Source organism: Pelophylax lessonae (assembly GCF_965119305.1).
Source record: "Pelophylax lessonae genome assembly, chromosome: 10".
Classification (NCBI taxonomy): Eukaryota; Metazoa; Chordata; class Amphibia; order Anura; family Ranidae; genus Pelophylax; species Pelophylax lessonae.
In genome coordinates, this window is record NC_138777.1 from 232,450,587 (window position 1) to 232,467,855 (window position 17,269).

At 43.3% G+C, this 17,269-nt stretch overlaps 1 protein-coding gene across 1 annotated transcript in view; it reads left to right on the forward strand.

Annotated features, from left to right (window-relative positions):
* Positions 1-17,269, forward strand: part of LOC309564963 (IST1 homolog) — a 43,069-nt gene extending 25,800 nt beyond the window's left edge. Inside the window, exons 5-10 of the mRNA XM_082269690.1 lie at positions 3,372-3,455; positions 5,701-5,811; positions 7,195-7,323; positions 10,397-10,519; positions 14,619-14,667; positions 16,845-17,269. Coding sequence (XP_082125816.1) covers positions 3,372-3,455; positions 5,701-5,811; positions 7,195-7,323; positions 10,397-10,519; positions 14,619-14,667; positions 16,845-17,035 — 687 coding nt within the window. The 3' untranslated portion in view covers positions 17,036-17,269. The remainder of the gene's footprint in view (positions 1-3,371; positions 3,456-5,700; positions 5,812-7,194; positions 7,324-10,396; positions 10,520-14,618; positions 14,668-16,844) is intronic.

The window sequence follows — 17,269 nt, forward strand, 5'->3', positions numbered from 1 at the left end:
ATATAAGTAGTAGTAGTATTAGTAGTATTTTTACTATTATGATTATTATATTAGTAGTAGTAGTTTGAGTAGTAGTAGTATTAGTAGTATTCTTATTATTATTATTACTATTAGATTAGTAGAATTAGTATAAGGAGTAGCAGCATTGATATTATTATGATTATTAATATTATATTAGTAGTAATAGTTTGAGTAGTAGTAGTATTAATAGTATTCCTATTCCTATTATTATTATATTTGTAGTAGTAGTTTAAGGAGTAGTAGTAGTAGTTTGAGTAGAGTAGTAGTAGTAGTAGTTTGAGTAGTAGTAGTAGTAGTAGTAGTAGTAGTAGTAGTAGTAGTAGAAGTAGTGTTAATAGTATTATTTTTTTTTAATATACATATTATTAGTAGTAGTATTAATATTCTTATTCTTATTAGTAGTAGTAGAAGTAGTTTGAGCATTAGTAGAAATAATATTATTAATATTATTATTATATTAGTAGTAGTAGTTTTAGTAGTAGTAGTATTAATAGTATTCTTACTAATATTATTATATTAGTAGTTTGAGTACTAGTAGCATGAATAGTATTCCTATTATTAGTAGTAGTAGTGGTTTGAGTATTATTATTATTATAATATTAGATTATTATTATATTAGTAGTAGTAGTTTGGGTAGTAGTAGTAATTATAGAATTCTTATTCTTATTATATTAGTAGTAGTAATTATAGTATTCTTATTCTTATTATATTAGTAGTAGTAGTAGTTTGAGGAGTAGTAGTAGAAGGTTGAGTAGAAGTAGTAGTAGTAGTTTGAGGAGTAGTAGTAGAAGGTTGAGTAGAAGTAGTAGTAGTAGTAGTTTGAGTAGTAGTAGTAATTATAGTATTCTTATTCTTATTATATTAGTAGTAGTAGTAGTTTGAGGAGTAGTAGTAGAAGGTTGAGTAGAAGTAGTAGTAGTAGTTTGAGTAGTAGTAGTAGTTTGGGTAGTAGCAGTTTGGGTAGTAGTAGTAGTAAGTTGAGTAGAAGTAGTTGTAGTAGTTTGGGTAGTAGTAGTAGTAGTGTTAATAGTATTATTGTTATTAATATTAATTCTCAATATATTTAAATACACAGATCTACAACCATCATTATTGTACATAGAAAACCCGAAACATTTAATTACAACACAACTAATGGACAAACAATAAAAAAGTACATTGTTATTATTGAGTTGATTTGTTACAGTCTATTTGATAAACACTTACAATATAAAAATCCACAATAACATGGACTTTTCTCTTTTTCTTTTTCTTTTGCATACTGTATGTTCTATGAAGGCACCAACAGCCTAACCACATTGCTTGATAGAGATCTATCATCCCTATAAAAGATACATTTGCTGTGTACACAGCCCTTCCCAAAAGCTTTGCAAAGCAAGTAAATAATAGCAATCTATATATCACAGTCTACAATAGATATGAGTATGTTGCACCCTCACCTGGCCAAAAGAAGAATTGCAAGAACAACACTGTTAACATAAACAGTATATTGCACATTCACATCCGTCCCTTCTCTCAAGGAGCTTACAATCTAAGGTTCATACATACACATACATGGGCCAATTTATATAGGAGCCAGTTAATCTACCAGTATGTCTTTGGAGTGGGGGAGGAAACCCACACAAGCTCATGGAGAGCATGCAAACTCCATGCAGGTAGAGTCCTGATTGGGATTTGAACCGGCAATCACAGCACTGTGCTAACCACCAAGCCACTGTGCTGCCCATATATGAATTCTGACTCCAAATATTATTGTTATTTGCATATTGGATTCTTTAAGTGTTCAGGTCTCTGAGCAAGTTTCTTTCCTGAAAATGGATATTACCCAAAATCTTTATTTTTTTTCATGTACAGTATGTGTTCACATTTGTGTATTTTATAAATCATAGGCTCTATCATTTTCTTGTACTTCTTCTATCTGAAGTACCCGGCTGATCCTCCCAGTCACCTTTCTTTTTTCTAAACTGATCACACAAAGTACAGAAGCTGATCTGTGCTAGGTGGTCAGTTATCATCCTTTGGCTGCCATTCAGAGGTACAGGACACTGTGCAGGCACACAGCATGCCTGGATTGGGTAGTCTGTTCAGACACCACACTCCCCCAAACAATCACAGCTTGCCTCTTGAACACGCCCTCTCCCAATCACAACCTGCCTCTTAAACACACCCCCTCCCAATCACAGCCTGCATCTGGCGCACGCCCCCTTCCCAATCACAGCCTGCATCTGGCGCACACTCTCTCCCAATCACAGCCTGCATCTGGCGCACACTCTCTCCCAATCACAGCCTGCATCTGGCGCACGCCCCCCTCCCAATCACAGCCTGCATCTGGCGCACACTCTCTCCCAATCACAGCCTGCATCTGGCGCACACTCTCTCCCAATCACAGCCTGCATCTGACGCACACTCTCTCCCAATCACAGCCTGCCTTTGACACCCCCCACCCCCCTTCCAATCACAGCCTGCCTCTGACACCCCCCACCCCCCTTCCAATCACAGCCTGCCTCTGACACCCCCCACCCACCTTCCAATCACAGCCTGCCTCTGGCACACACCCCCTCCCAATCACAGCCTGCCTCTGGCACACACCCCCTCCCAATCACAGCCTGCCTCTGGCACACAACCCCTCCCAATCACAGCCTGCATCTTGGGGCTGAACAGACTATGGAATACAGGCGCAGTGTGTGTCTGCACAGTGTCCTGTAAGCCCACCTCCCTATATCAGGAAGATGGTATGCATGGTCACATGGCAGAACTTTTTAACCTTGTAGGATCAATTCTGAAACTGAGCAAAAGCAGATATTGTGCCGGCACAGTTCTAAATGTATTGGAAAGTGTTAGTAACATTGTATGGTCACAAGAGGAGTTTGGTGGCTCAGGCAAGGGACAGATAAGTATCATTTGCTTGCTTTGGAGACAAAACTGCTTATTGGGTTTTATAAAGAGCAATAGAGTTGCTTTAAAGCATAGCTGTTGTTTTGCCATGCATGGACACAGCACAGGTTTCCTATAAAAGTTAACTGGCCCAACCTACAACATTTGTAAGGTAAAATATGTGCTAAATTGTGCATGTCAGAGCCCCTCTGTGTTGGCCTTCAAAATGATCCCTATGTCCCTGTGGACCCCTGAGATAAGAGACATAGGTGGCACGAGACTGACTTCTGCTAAAGTCAAAATTAAGCCCTGCCCACTTCAGACACCAAGCCCCACCCTCTACAATTCAGCTGTCAAATGTCAGAGCTTCAATGGGTAGTAAAGGTTTTGATATTTAGGAGTGGAAACTTTTTTCTTGCTATTGCAATAGAAAATACGTGAATACAGCTACATACCTTTATTACTTTCTGTTCCAGGTGGCCAGCCAGCTGTGCAATAAATACAGCAAGGAATACGGCAACCTCTGCCGGACCAATCAGATAGGAACAGTCAGTGAAAGAGTGAGTATGATCTGTGAACTGACACCATGTATCTCTGCCTTCAGAACACAGTATACTAGGGTTGTACTGATACCGGTATCAGGATCGGTGCCGGTACTACGCATTTGCATGAGTATCGGCAAGGCCGCTGATAGGGGGGGACCACCAGCCCTCTTATAGGGGGCCTGAGCACACAGGGGGGCCCACACAGAGAGGGGGATTAGTGATGGACAACAAATACAGAAATCTTCCTCCAGCACCTGAATATGATCTGTCCCCCTTCCTGCTATCAGCTTTTATCTGCTGAGAAAGAGACAGTCGTGCCTTCACTAATCCCCCTCCCTGTGTGGGCCCCCCTCCCAGCACTGGCTCTAATGTTATCTCTACTCAGGAGTTTATTTGTAACTTTGTTTCTCTCTCTCTGTCTCTTTGATCCCAGAGCTCCAACTGCCCAGCCTGTATATTTTTCTTATCTCATCTTCATTTTTATTTAACAGTTTTTTTTGTTATGTTATATTTGTGTCTTCTAATAGTGATTTTGTTGTAATTTTAGCTAAATATATTTTTAATATTTTCTTGGGGGGGGGGGGCCTGCCAGGTAGTCTGTACGGGGCCCCGCAATTTCTAACAGCAGCCCTGAGTATCGGTACCCGTGTAATGCTCTCATACCTAAAACCAATACTTTCATGCTCGGCTCTTTTAGCTGTCAGCGGGATTCCCCCACTGACAGCTGAAATGTAAAAGAAAAAAAAAAAAGCAGGCAATTTTCAGTTGATAAGGAGCCGGATCGCTGCGTCCTTAACAACCGATGACTCATTCAGCTGTCAGTGGCATTCTCTGTTGACGGCTAAAATGAAAATGAAGTCCCAGCAATTGACATTTTGGACAATTTCCAAAATTTTGGGGACGGCCCCTGCATGTTTCAACATGACTGCACACCAGTGCACAAAGCAAGAGTCCTGACCTCAGCCCGATAGAATACCTTTGGGATGAATTAGATCCATGTCTTGCATTAGAGCCACGGACCTTGCTTTGTGCACTGGTGCGCAGTCATGTTGGAACAGGAAGGGGCCATCCTCAAACTGTTCCCACAAAGTTGGGAGCATGAAATTGTCCAAAATGTCTTGGTATGCTGATGCCTTAAGAGTTCCCTTCACTGGATCTAAGGGGCCAAGCCCAATCCATGAAAAACAACCCCACACCATAATCCCCCCTCCACCAAATGATTTGGAGGGGTGGCCCAATACTTTTTGCAATATTGTGTGGATGAGCAGGTTTGAGGTGGAGAAACTTGACTGATCTGCACCCAATAGAACACCTTTGGGATGAATTAGAGTGGAGATTGCGAGCCAGGCCTTCTTGTCCACCATTAATGCCTGACCTCACAAATGCACTTCTGGAAGAATGGTCAAACATTCCCATAGACACACTCCTAAACCTTGTGGACGGCCTTCCCAGAAGAGTTGAAGCTGTTATAGCTGCAAAGGGTGGGTCAACTCAATATTGAGCCCTATGGACTAAGACTGGGATGTCAGTAAAGTTCATGTGTGTGTAAAGGCAGGCGTCCCAATACTTTTGACAATATAGTGTATTTACTAGCCTCTTCCCCCCACTCTCCATCCTAAAACATCCACACAGACCGCTAGGGTTACAGTTTACATGTACTTTAATAGTTATTGATGCTTCATAAATCAGGGCTATATTTGCTTCTTTTAAATCCTATATACTAGTGATCGACCGATATCGTTTTTTTACCGCCGATACCGATTTTTTGGTCATCAGATATCGGTATCGGCCGATATTGGCCGATATTTTAGAAAATGAAAAAAAAAAATATTATTTTTTTAATGTCTACAGGTACTGTTGTGGAGGGAGGGGGGGGGGGGAGACGTCCCCTCCCGCTCCTTGGAATGACAGCCGAGCGGTGTTTGCTTCTCAGCCGCATCGGTTGTCATTACAAGACAGCCGACCGTCGGCTATGGACGCCGGTACCGGGTGATGCCTCTAGCTGCAGGCATTACTCCGGTACAAGCACTTTCCCGAAATATCGGCAATATCGGTAAATCAAAAGGCTGATTCCGATATATCGGGTAAAGTGCATATAGGCCCTCGATAAAGCAGCGATAATCGGTCGATCTCTACTATATACTGCTTTTTTTTATAGATCCTTTTTTACGTTTTGCATAAACCTACAGAACAATAATGTTATATTTAATTCTGTAATTGCCGTATGCAAACATCTGCTGAACACGCTTTCCTTCCACAGCTCATGCATAAGCTAAGTGCGGAGGCGCCCCCTAAAATCCTGGTGGAGAGATACCTGATTGAGATTGCCAAGAATTACAACGTCCAGTATGAGCCGGATGCCAGAGTCATGGTTAGTAAGTCAGAAGTTTGTGGCAGCGCTGCTTTTATTGAGCCTTAAAGACAATTGTGACATCACTGGGTTCAGCAAGTATTACATTCACTCTCTGATTCCTGCCAGCCACCTGGACTGCTCCACTTTCCTTTGTCTGATACCAACTTGCATTTGTGGCGGGTTTGACCCAGCCGCTGCCTAGTACAGATAGAGAGAGGAGGGGCGTGATCCAAGTGTAACAAAACATATTGATTGGAATAAAAGACAATAGGCAACTTCAGGGCCGTGCAGAGACCTTTGGAGGGGCAGGTGCTCAAAGTATAAAAGGGGCACATGGAACAGGGCTTTAAATAGGGCAGGTGCGGGGGGTGATCAGTGGATGTGGACATGGTGCAGGGGGTGATCAGTGACGCTCCAGCAGTCAGCAACAAGAGACCCTCCAGCACACCCCAGCACCCCTTTCCATTACAAACGTTCTGTGCTGGAGGTGCTAAAGGTGCTGAAGGTGCTGGAGGTGTTGGAGGTGCTGAAGGTGCTGGAGTTGCTGGAGGTGCTGAAGGTGCTGGAGGTGCTGAAGGTCCTGGAGGTGCTGAAGGTCCTGGAGGTGCTGGGGATGCTGGAGGTGCTGAAGGTGCTGTAGGTGCTGTAGGTGCTGAAGGTGCTGGAGGTGCTGGAGGTGCTGGGAGGGGCTGGAGGTGCTGAAGGTGCTGGAGGTGCTGGGAGGGGCTGGAGGTGCTGAAGGTGCTGAAGTTGCTGGAGGTGCTGAAGGTGCTGAAGGTGCTGGAGGTGCTGAAGGTGCTGGGGATACTGGAGGTGCTGAAGGTGCTGGAGATACTGGAGGTGCTAAAGGTGCTGAAGGTGCTGGAGGTGTTGGAGGTGCTGAAGGTGCTGGAGGTGCTGAAGGTGCTGGAGATACTGGAGGTGCTGGAGGTGCTAAAGGTGCTGAAGGTGCTGGAGGTGTTGGAGGTGCTGGGAGGTGCTGAAGGTGCTGGAGGTGCTGGGAGGGGCTGGAGGTGCTGGAGGTGCTGGAGGTGCTGGAGGTGCTGGGAGGTGCTGAAGGTGCTGTAGGTGCTGGGAGGTGCTGAAGGTGCTGGAGGTGCTAAAGGTGCTGAAGGTGCTGGAGGTGCTGGGAGGTGCTGGGAGGGTCTGGAGGTGCTGGAACTGCGTTCCCACTGAAAAAAAACCCTTGTTGTAACTGTACACTTTCTAAGCACCCTTCACATTGTTGGTGCACTTTAGACATAAAAGAGTAGAATTGTTTCCCCCAATATATGTGAATGGGCTCCATGTGAATGCATTGCTTTCTGCATTATCTTGGGTTACCAAACGCATGGAAGCTCAGCCGCTGTGACTACTAGTCCTAAATCAGAGGATTATAACTTTGTACGTCTCTCTCTTTAGAGCGAGGTGCCCCCTGAAGTCAATGGAGGCGATTTTAGAAGAAGCAATAGAAGAGGGGGTCCAGGTAATGGAGGAGCTGGTGGTGGCGATTTCGGAAGCAAAGCAAATAATCTATACCCAAAAGTGATAGTAAGTTTTATTATACAATTTTCAGTTTTATAATTGCTAAGTGAGCGCATTCCATGAATGGTATGATGACGCACAGATTATTATGTAGCACGGCTCTCTGGACTGTTCCAGTAATATGGCCCGTGTTAGCACACGCTACAGAAAAATGGCAACCAATTGCACACAGGACGCCGACTCACTGTGACCAAAACTAAACCAGGTCATGTAAGGTGGCTTTAGCTCTGCTCCCCCACCCCTGCAGAAGAGGTCCCTCGGACGCGTTTCGTCCCCTAGTGGGCCTAATTGTTGGGGCCATGTTTAGCACATGGCTTATCAAAGAGAACCAGGTGAGTACATTGGGGAGGATTTACTAAAACTAGGGAGTGCAAAATCTGGTGCATCTCTGCATAGAAAGGTTTTATTGTTCAAGCTTAACCCCTTCACGCCAACCTAACACAAATATGCAGCCCCACTGGACTTGCCTTTTTTCCTGGTGCGAAGGGGTTGATTGAAGAACCTGAAGTTAGAAGCTGATTGGCTACTGTGCACAGCTGCCCCAGATTCTGAGTGCTCAAGTTTTAGTAATTTTCCCCATTGTGTCTCTCCATATTCATGAAGCATACCTTCATATACTTGTGGATTCCTACACTTCTGTATTGAATGTGCCTCTGACTTCACTTCCTGGCTGTGCAATCACTATGTACCCATGTGAGGGCACAGGATTACTAGTAAGGCTGAATTGGATAGAGGGTAGTGCTGGGACAAGGTCCTTTGGACTCCAAGATCAGGACTCCAAAATATTAAAGAATGCATAGCATTCTGTAATTGGAGGAAGGAAACAGCAGAGGGCGCCAACTTAGTGCAGTATATAAGAAAATATTAAAATCAGAGTGGCAACTCACAAGATGCATAAGGATAAGAGCATGTAATCTACCGAGTGCTGTTTGCTGTTGAGCCTCAAAGTGTCTTCTGGATCCAAGCAGCAGGTGCAGCTGTCAGGAGCTTTGTAGGTTTGATTCCGGCATCCTACTCAGCTCCTGACAGCTGCACCTGCTGCTTGGATCCAGAAGAAACTTTGAGGCTCAACAGCAAACAGCACTCGGTGGATTACATGCTCTTATCCTTACGCATCTTGAGAGTTGCCACTCTTGTATTTTTTTTTTTTTTTGGTTCCATAAAGATTTTATTGATAAAAGAAAGGCAGGCTTTTCCTCTATATTGCACCTATTTGGCGCCCTCTGCTGTATACTTTATATATTGTATAGATTGCAAAGATTACTTCAGAAGAAATGACACTTTGCTACAATGTAATGTATTGAGTGTACAGCTTGTATAATAGTGTAAATTTGCTGTCCCCTCAAAATAACTCAACACACAGCCATTAATGTCTAAACCGCTGACAAAAGTGAGTACACCCCTAGGTTCAAAATGTCCAAATTGGGCCCAATTAGCCATTTTCCCTCCATGGTGTCATGTGACTCGCTAGTGTTACAAGGTCTCAGGTGTGAATTGGGAGCAGGTGTGTTAAATTTGGTGTTATCGCTCTCACTCTCTTACTGGTCACTGGAAGTTCAACATGGCACCTCATGGCAAAGAACTCTCTGAGGATCTGAAAAAAATTATTGTTGCTGCTTGATGTCAACATGCTTCTGATGACTTTCTTTATATTGTAACCACAAAACTTTAATTAAAATTTTATTGCAAATAAAAAATAAAATTGTTGCTCAACAATTATGGCTTTAAGAAAATTGCCAAGACCCTGAAACTGAGCTGCAGCAGGGTGGCCAAGACTATACAGTAGTTTAGTTTGACATGACAGGTTCCACTAAGAACAGGCCTCGCCATGGTCGACCAAAGAAGTTGAGTGCACGTGCTCAGCGTCATACCCAGAGGTTGTCTTTGGGAAATAGACGTATGAGTGCTGCCAGCATTGATGCAGAGGTTGAAGGGGTGGGGGGTCAACCTGTCAGTGCTCAGACCATACGCCGCACACTGCATCAATTTGGTCTGCATGGCTGTCATCCCAGAAGGAAGCCTCTTCTAAAGATGATGCACAAGAAAGCCTGCAAACAGTTTGCTGAAGACAAGAAGACTAAGGACATTGATTACTGGAACCATCTCCTGTGGTCTGATGAGACCAAGATAAACTTATTTGGTTCAGATGGTGTCAAGCGTGTGTGGCAGCAACCAGTTGAAGAGTACAAAGACAAGTGTGTCTTCCTACAGTCAAGCATGGTGGTGGGAATGTCATGGTCTGCGACTGCATGAGTGCTGCTGGCACTGGGGAGCTACAGTTCATTGAGGGAACCATGAATGCCAACATGTACTGTGACATACTGAAGCAGAGCATGATCCCCTCCCTTTGGAGACTGGGCCGCAGGGCAGTATTCCAACATGATAATGACCCCAAACACACCTCCAAGATGACCACTGCCTTGCTAAAGAAGCTGAGGGTAAAGGTGATGGACTGGCAAAGCATGTCTCCAGACCTAAACCCTATTGAGCATCTGTGGGACATCCTCAAACGGAAGGTGGAGGAGCGCAAGGTCTCTAACATCCACCAGCTCTGTGATGTCATCATGGAGGAGGGGAAGAGGACTCCAGTGGTAACCTGTGAATCTCTGGTGAACTCCATGCCCAAGAGGGTTAAGGCAGTGCTGGAAAATAATGGTGGCCACACAAAATATTGACACTTTGGGCCCAATTTGGACACTTCCACTTAGGGGTGTACTCACTTTTGTTGCCAACGGTTTAGACAATAATGGCTGTGTGTTGAGTTATTTTGAGGGGACAGCAAATTTACACTGTATAAACAAGCTGTACACTCACTACTTTACATTGTAGCAAAGTGTCATTTCTTCAGTGTTGTCACATGAAAAGATAGAATAAAATATTTACAAAAATGTGAGGGGTGTACTCACTTTTGTGAGATACTGTAAGTTTTTATGTTGCTGTGACTCCGTACACCTTCAATAAAAATGTATTGAGACAGAAAATCAAGGTGTGCATGCCCAATGTAAGTTTCACCCTTTCTTAATTGATTTTGAAACTGACCTGCTAGTAATTTTTTAACTTGTTGGTGTAAACTTTTTAGGAGCCAATTCCTAATGCAGAAGTTGGGATCTATGAAGAGTGTGCATTCATGTATCCTCCTCCTCCTTCTCAGAAGGGAAATCTGCCACCAGCCCTCCCTGGTCTTCCTCCATCCTATAACATGGTAAGTACCTCTTTGGAGATCGTGCTGGTCCGACTCCATCAGTCACTGTTTGTTGGTAGGTGATGATGTTGGCGGGTAAGAAGAATTCCTTTCCAAAGATTTGTGTCCAGCTTTAAAGGAGGTGTTAGTGAACCCGATCAGGGCCTGGGCTGCTGCCTCAGGTACGGCCTTGTGGTCGAATGGGAATTTAATCTTGGAAAGTAGATAGAAAGGAGCACTCGGTATCCAGCAAATGTGAGTTTGAAGGACGTTTTTTTGAAGGTAGTAAAATCAATCCAACGCGATTCAGGGGAACAGAGAAAAAAGAGGGAGTCTCTGTTCCCCCAAAACGTGTTGGCTTGATTTTACTTGTTGCTACTGTAGGGGAAACAACAAAACTCATGGGTTTCAGTAACATTTTGACTGTTGAAGCCAGACTGAAAAAAATATTTATTTTACAAACATGTTGGTAGAAAGACATGTTTGGAGAGCAATTCGGTCACATTACATTCTGTTGGTTTGAAATCAATTGTTCTAGCTGGCTAGGACACCCAATACAATTTATACATTCTGAAGTGGGTGGCACCTGGCTAGCTACATTATTTTGAAGTCCCATTTGGTCTTTGGTGACATTTTTTTATATGCAGATGGTCATTCACATAGGCTTGTCACTTTCAAGGCTCCTTGGCTGAACAGGTCTTTAAAGGTCCAGAAAGCAATCTATACAGCTGAACAAGTAAACGGCATTTGAACACAACAGTTATTATACAATATGACTTCTAACATATACATTCAATATATCTGCTTAAACCAGGGCTTGACAAATTTGCCTGAAATCTAGGAGCCAGCTAAAAAAGTAAGGAGCCAGTTTTCTTTTTTTTTTTTTTTTTTAAACTAACAACCAAGCTTTATTTAATAAAACAGATACTAAATTTACACATAAATACGACTAGAACCCCACTCTCCTCTATAGCGCAATTGGATGGAAACAGACTGTCTGTCTCTTTCCATCCGATGCCATCTGATCCGATCCACGGGATGGATAGAAAATAGAACCACCATCCGTCTGTTTTTGGCGAACAGGATCAGATGGCGGCAGATTACTGCTCCATAGAAGAGAATGAAGGGTCCAATCAGGTCTGCCTGAAAAACTGACAGGCGGACCTGATCAGACAGCCTGTGTGAATGGGGCCTTCGGCTGTGGCTGTGGCATGACGATGAGGAAAAAAAAAAGATTATATATATATATATATATATATATATATATATATATATAATTTTTTTTAAATAATAATAATTGAAAAAAAAAGAAACATTTTTTTTTTTTAATAATTAAAAAAAAAAGAAAAAAATTATTATTATTATTTATTTTTTTTAAATGTAAAAAATAAATTAATAATAATAACCACACTCCCTGTCCACTCTCCTTTAAGCAAAGGTAAGTGGACAGGGAGATGAAGCCTGCAAAAACTTTCCTCTCATTTCCTCTTGGGAAAGAGATGAGAATGCATTGAGAACAGGCAGTGGAAAGTCATTACTCCTGGCCACCACAAGAGGGCGCCAGTTCCCCATTGGAAGCCTCTCATCTCACAGAAGAAGGCCGAAAAGCCAGGGACTCAATTTTCGGACGGCGCGGAGGTCCGTGCACTCGGGGAGGAGGTGGGGGCGCAAAAGGGACAGGACACCTCCTGCAGGGCACCCCAGGCGCCAGGTCGCTAATTCTAGTCGCAAATGCGATCTGGCGCCCGGGGCATTCGAGCCCTGGCTTAAACACGTTTGATAAATAAAATGGCTGTTCCCTTTTCCCCCTAATTACCTTCAATAAAACGTCCTTTCAAACTCATATTTACAGTATAGTGGTACCAGTGCACCAGCCCTGCCTATCAACCCCTTTTTAGAACAAGAAGTGAAAGAAGTCTTTAACCTGGTGTCCAAGTTTTATTGGGGACCAGCTGGCTGTGTGGGCAAGTGTAAAAGCACAAAAAAAAAAAAATAGGAAAACATATAAGCGTCACTGACTAACTGTAGCAAATATTTTAATAAAAAGTAAGTACGCACTCACAATTGTATATTCCACAAAGCACATATAATCCCAACCAGCAGGTGGCAGCCTATCCAGAGCCAAGCTGAGTATCTCCTGCAGAGAGCTTCTTGACCTTGATCAGCAACCAGCTGTACACTGCACAGAAACCTCAGGGTAGAATCTGAGCATCCGGAGGGCATGACGATGTCACAGTGGGGTATGGCAACGCATTTCAGGATAATGCTACCCCTTTGTCAAGCCAATCATCTTTGGAGCTGGGTCAGAATATATTCACTCCGGCCACCATTTGAGCAGGTGCGCACAGCCTTTATAATCTAGAGCCTGGTCACAGTTGAGGGCTCCACCTAGACAGTAGGTCTCCTGCCCTAGTCATGGCATGGGTCCTGTGCAGCAAGTTGCTGCAAGAGTTATGCAGACGATGCATGAGGAAGTGCGTAGATTTCATGTGACCACTATGGTATCGTGAACCACCCTGAGGGACCAGCCAAAAGGTCTGAGTTTGAGGCCTAAGAAGCGTTGCAGCAAAAGTGAGCCAGGAGGCTGGAGGATGCCACAAAGAATAATGGCAAAAGAGGGTCCAACCCGGTACTAGCAAGATGTACCTAATAAAGTGGCAGAGGAATACATGAACAGAACTACTGAATTGGAACTGAACTGTATGGATGTCATATTTGTGACATTTGTGTTTTGTTCAACTTTGCCCTCCCAGACCTTAGCAAACCGATGTTATGTACTATGGGCAGGTGGATGTAAACAGACGTGCATCTGTTTACATCCGACTACCTCAGATCCATCATTTTTATGTCTGAAAAAATAATAAAAGATTCAGATCTTTCCCCTTTTTTCTGTTATTTTCACGTCTTCTGACCTAGATGGACTGTAACTAGTGCTGGTGCAATGATTTTTGACACCCTAGGCAAAATCTCATTTTGCCACCCCCTTGGCTCCACTCCTGACTCCACCCCCTTTGCCCTGCCCTTGTATACGGTGGAGGTGGCGGGGGTGGAGTCAGCAACCATTAAATCAGCAGTCAGCATCCCCCATTAGAGACCCCCCATTAGTACAGACTCACCTTATATCAGCACCAGTGGCGATTATGGTGTGAATGAGCCCCCCCCCATAGCGACCTCCACTGATCCTTACAGAGCACAGAACCCCATTCCTTTAAAGTCCTCTTATATATTGACGGCATTGGCGGCATCGGTGGCGGGGGTGTGCTGGTGGGAGAGAGCACACAGTGCATTGAGCTGCAGCATTTAGGCTTCATTAGCACTGCATTGACTGGGGGCGGAGCCAAAAGTCATTAACCCTGTAGGAGCGGGGGAGGGGGGGTGCTGTTGGCAGGGAAGAGTGCACCACAAATCAGTGACATTGACTGGGGGGCAAGGAGGAGGGAGGGAGCACTCACCACCGCTGAAGCCGCAGCCAGAAGTAGCCCTGTGGGAGCGGGGCGGGGGAACGGCGCTAGCGGGGGCTGGAGGTTTTAGTTCCAACACTGGCTGAGACTAGATGTCTGCTGCTGTGTCCAGGTTTCAAGAAGAATTCCCATACAGGAGGCAATCCCAGGTGGCGCCCCCGACTGATGTGGGCTCCAGGCCATCGCCTACCTTGCCTATAGGTAGCACCGGCCCTGAATGTAACCGGACTCACATCTGTTTACATCTGACTGCCCATAGACCAGTGATGGCAAACCTTGGCACCCCAGATGTTTTGAAATGACATTTCCCATGATGCTTATGCACTCTAGACTAACACAGAGGTTTTGTTCTGATCCGCCTGCAATACTGACAGGCAGATCCGATCAGACCACGATTGTGAAAGGGGCCAATGCATGGAGAAAAGGAGAAAAAGAAAAGTCTTGAGTGTGTGAGATCCAATTTTCTTCAACCATAAAATATCCGTCATTGTTCTGGCTATACAAAAGGAATATAAGGAACGTTGGAAGAAATCAGTTGCTAGAGGTAAATCTACCCAACGCTTCCTTATTACCTGTGTGTAATAACGGGGAAGGGCAGGGGAGGTTATATGGTTTAGAGGCTCGTTGTGAAAATCTTTTTTTTTATTTATTCTTCCCAGCTGAAACCCCCTGGACCTGACACACAGGTTTTTCCTGCACCGAGCAATGGTAAGTACAATATAGGATCTGTATCGTTTTTCTTATCTAAGTATTGTGTCAATCAGAATGCAAAGAGTCATGATGTGTACAAAAAATGACCATTTGTATACTTCATAATTCAAATATTCATTTATTTTATTAATTTTCCATAATGCATGTGTAAAATAAAAGTATGCAGATGGCAGAGTTCATATCACCGTTTCCTACCATAATTTACCTTAATTTACCATAATACCATAATTTCTTACATAATTTACCTTAATTTAACAGAATACCATCATTTCTTACATAATTTACCTTAATTTAACAGAATACCATCATTTCTTACCATAATATACCTTAATTTACTATAATACCATCATTTCTTACATAATTTACCATAATACCATAATTTCTTACCATAATTTACCATAATATAATCATTTCTTATCATAATTTACCTTAATTTACCATAATACCATCATTTCTTACATAATTTACCTTAATTTACCATAACACCATAATTTCTTCCATATGTTACCTTCATTTACCATAATACCATCATTTCCTACCATAATTTACCCTAATTTACCATAATATTATAATTTCTTACATAATCTACCCTAATTTACCATATTACCATAATTTCTTACTTAATTTACCACAATACCATCATCTTACTATAATATACCTTAATTTACCACAATAGCATAATTTCTTACATAATTTACCATAATACCATAATTTCTTACCATAATTTACCATAATATAATAATTTCTTATCATAATTTACCATAATATAATAATTTCTTACCATAATTTACCTTAATTTACCACAATACCATAATTTCTTACCATAATTTACCATAATACAATAATTTCTTAACATATTTTACCTTAATTTACCATAATACCATAATTTCTTACCATAATTTACCTTAACCCCTTTGCGCGAACACGGAACGTAAATATACGGCCTCGGCTTCAAGGGGTTGTAGCGAGATGATATGCAGCTAGAGGCATCACCCCGGTACCATTGTTTAGAGCGGACGGTCGGCTTTCTTTTAATAACAACCGATGAGGCTGAGGAGCCACTGGGTTGTTATTACAAGGAGCGGGAAGAGACATCCCCCCCTCCTGCCACCTTCCGCAGGTCGCCCAGGTCTCCTCTCCCACTGGGAGACCCGAGCGACCAGCCAACACGTCCGTGGGTGTTCTGCCGAAAACTCTAACTTGCCGAGAACTCCAACCAAGTCACTTCCGTTGAGGGTACACTAGGAATATTTGCAGATTTCGACCACTTGGTATTTTCACAGAACACCGGCAGCCTTTACACTCCGGTACACGCTATAATGAATGGACCTTGTTAGTCCACCTGCTAGTTGTCGCCGCCTTGGAGGCGGCCATGTTGTTGGTTACTAGGGGGCGTGTAGCGTGTACCGGAGTGTAAAGGCTGCCGGTGTTCTGTGAGGACACTAAGTGTTCAAAATTTACAATTATTCCTGGTCTACACTCAACAGAAGTGACGTGATTGCAGTTCTCGGTAAGTTGGAGTTTTCGGCACAACACCGGCTGGCTGAAGACCCAAACAAAGCAGGATTCGGCTTTGATCGGGTCTCCGATGTAAAAATCCAGGAGGCGATGTCATGACATCACTTCCGGTTACTGAAACCTTAAATGCGACAGATGACAGCATTCAAAGCAGTCAAACTTGGTGTTTTTTTAATGCTTTTAAGTGCAGAGGAGGGGTTTGGGGACTTTTAGACCCCCAAACCTTCCATAAAGAGTACCTGTCACTGCCTATTACTGTCGCAGGGATGTTTACATTCCTTGTGACAGCAAAAAAAGTGGTCTTTCACATTATACAAAATTGGGCGTCAGTGGCTTGATCCTTGGGTTTGGTTTATGCCAAACTGAGGAGGCTCTTTAAGGGAGATCTGGGCAGGAGTAACCAGGTATGGTTCCAAGGAGTCATTACAACAGCATAGCTGGCCATATCTAACAGAGAGTCAACTGTCTGATCCTTAGGTTGAGTGGCTGGTTCTTCCAGCTCTTAGTTAATGATTAAAAGATTCCTTCAAGATGAAAGATATGAGGGGTTGGATCTTAGAAGTTCTTGAATAAGGAAGACAACAGAGAATTATAGATCAAGTTTGATATCCTGTAGCCCTATGTGTAATAACCATGTCATGTATTCTCATTTGTAGGACCTGTAACTAAACCAAGGACAACACTGAGCCCAAACAATGTTCCTGACGGTTATGATGGCCTACCACTACCCAAGCTCCCTTCTATCCCCGTCAGCCCTGTTCGGACCCCCACAACGGACCCGTCCCCGTATGAAGATATAGACTTTGAGGACCTGTCTAAACGTTTGGAGGGGCTAAAGAAGAAATAAAATCTCTTCTGCTGTTTATTTCCTATGAAGATAAAGAACAATTTAATTTTCTCCAAGTCTGCTGCCTGGAACTTTTCCTATTCAATCAATCTCAAGGATGTACGCCGTCTGTGCGCCTTACCAGAAATACAAAATACTCATCTTCTTTCTTCTGCATTAAATTATAGGATCATTGCCAGGAGAAATTGAAGGAAACCAAGGCCTGGTGACAGAGGGACATTTTCAGGTTTCTTA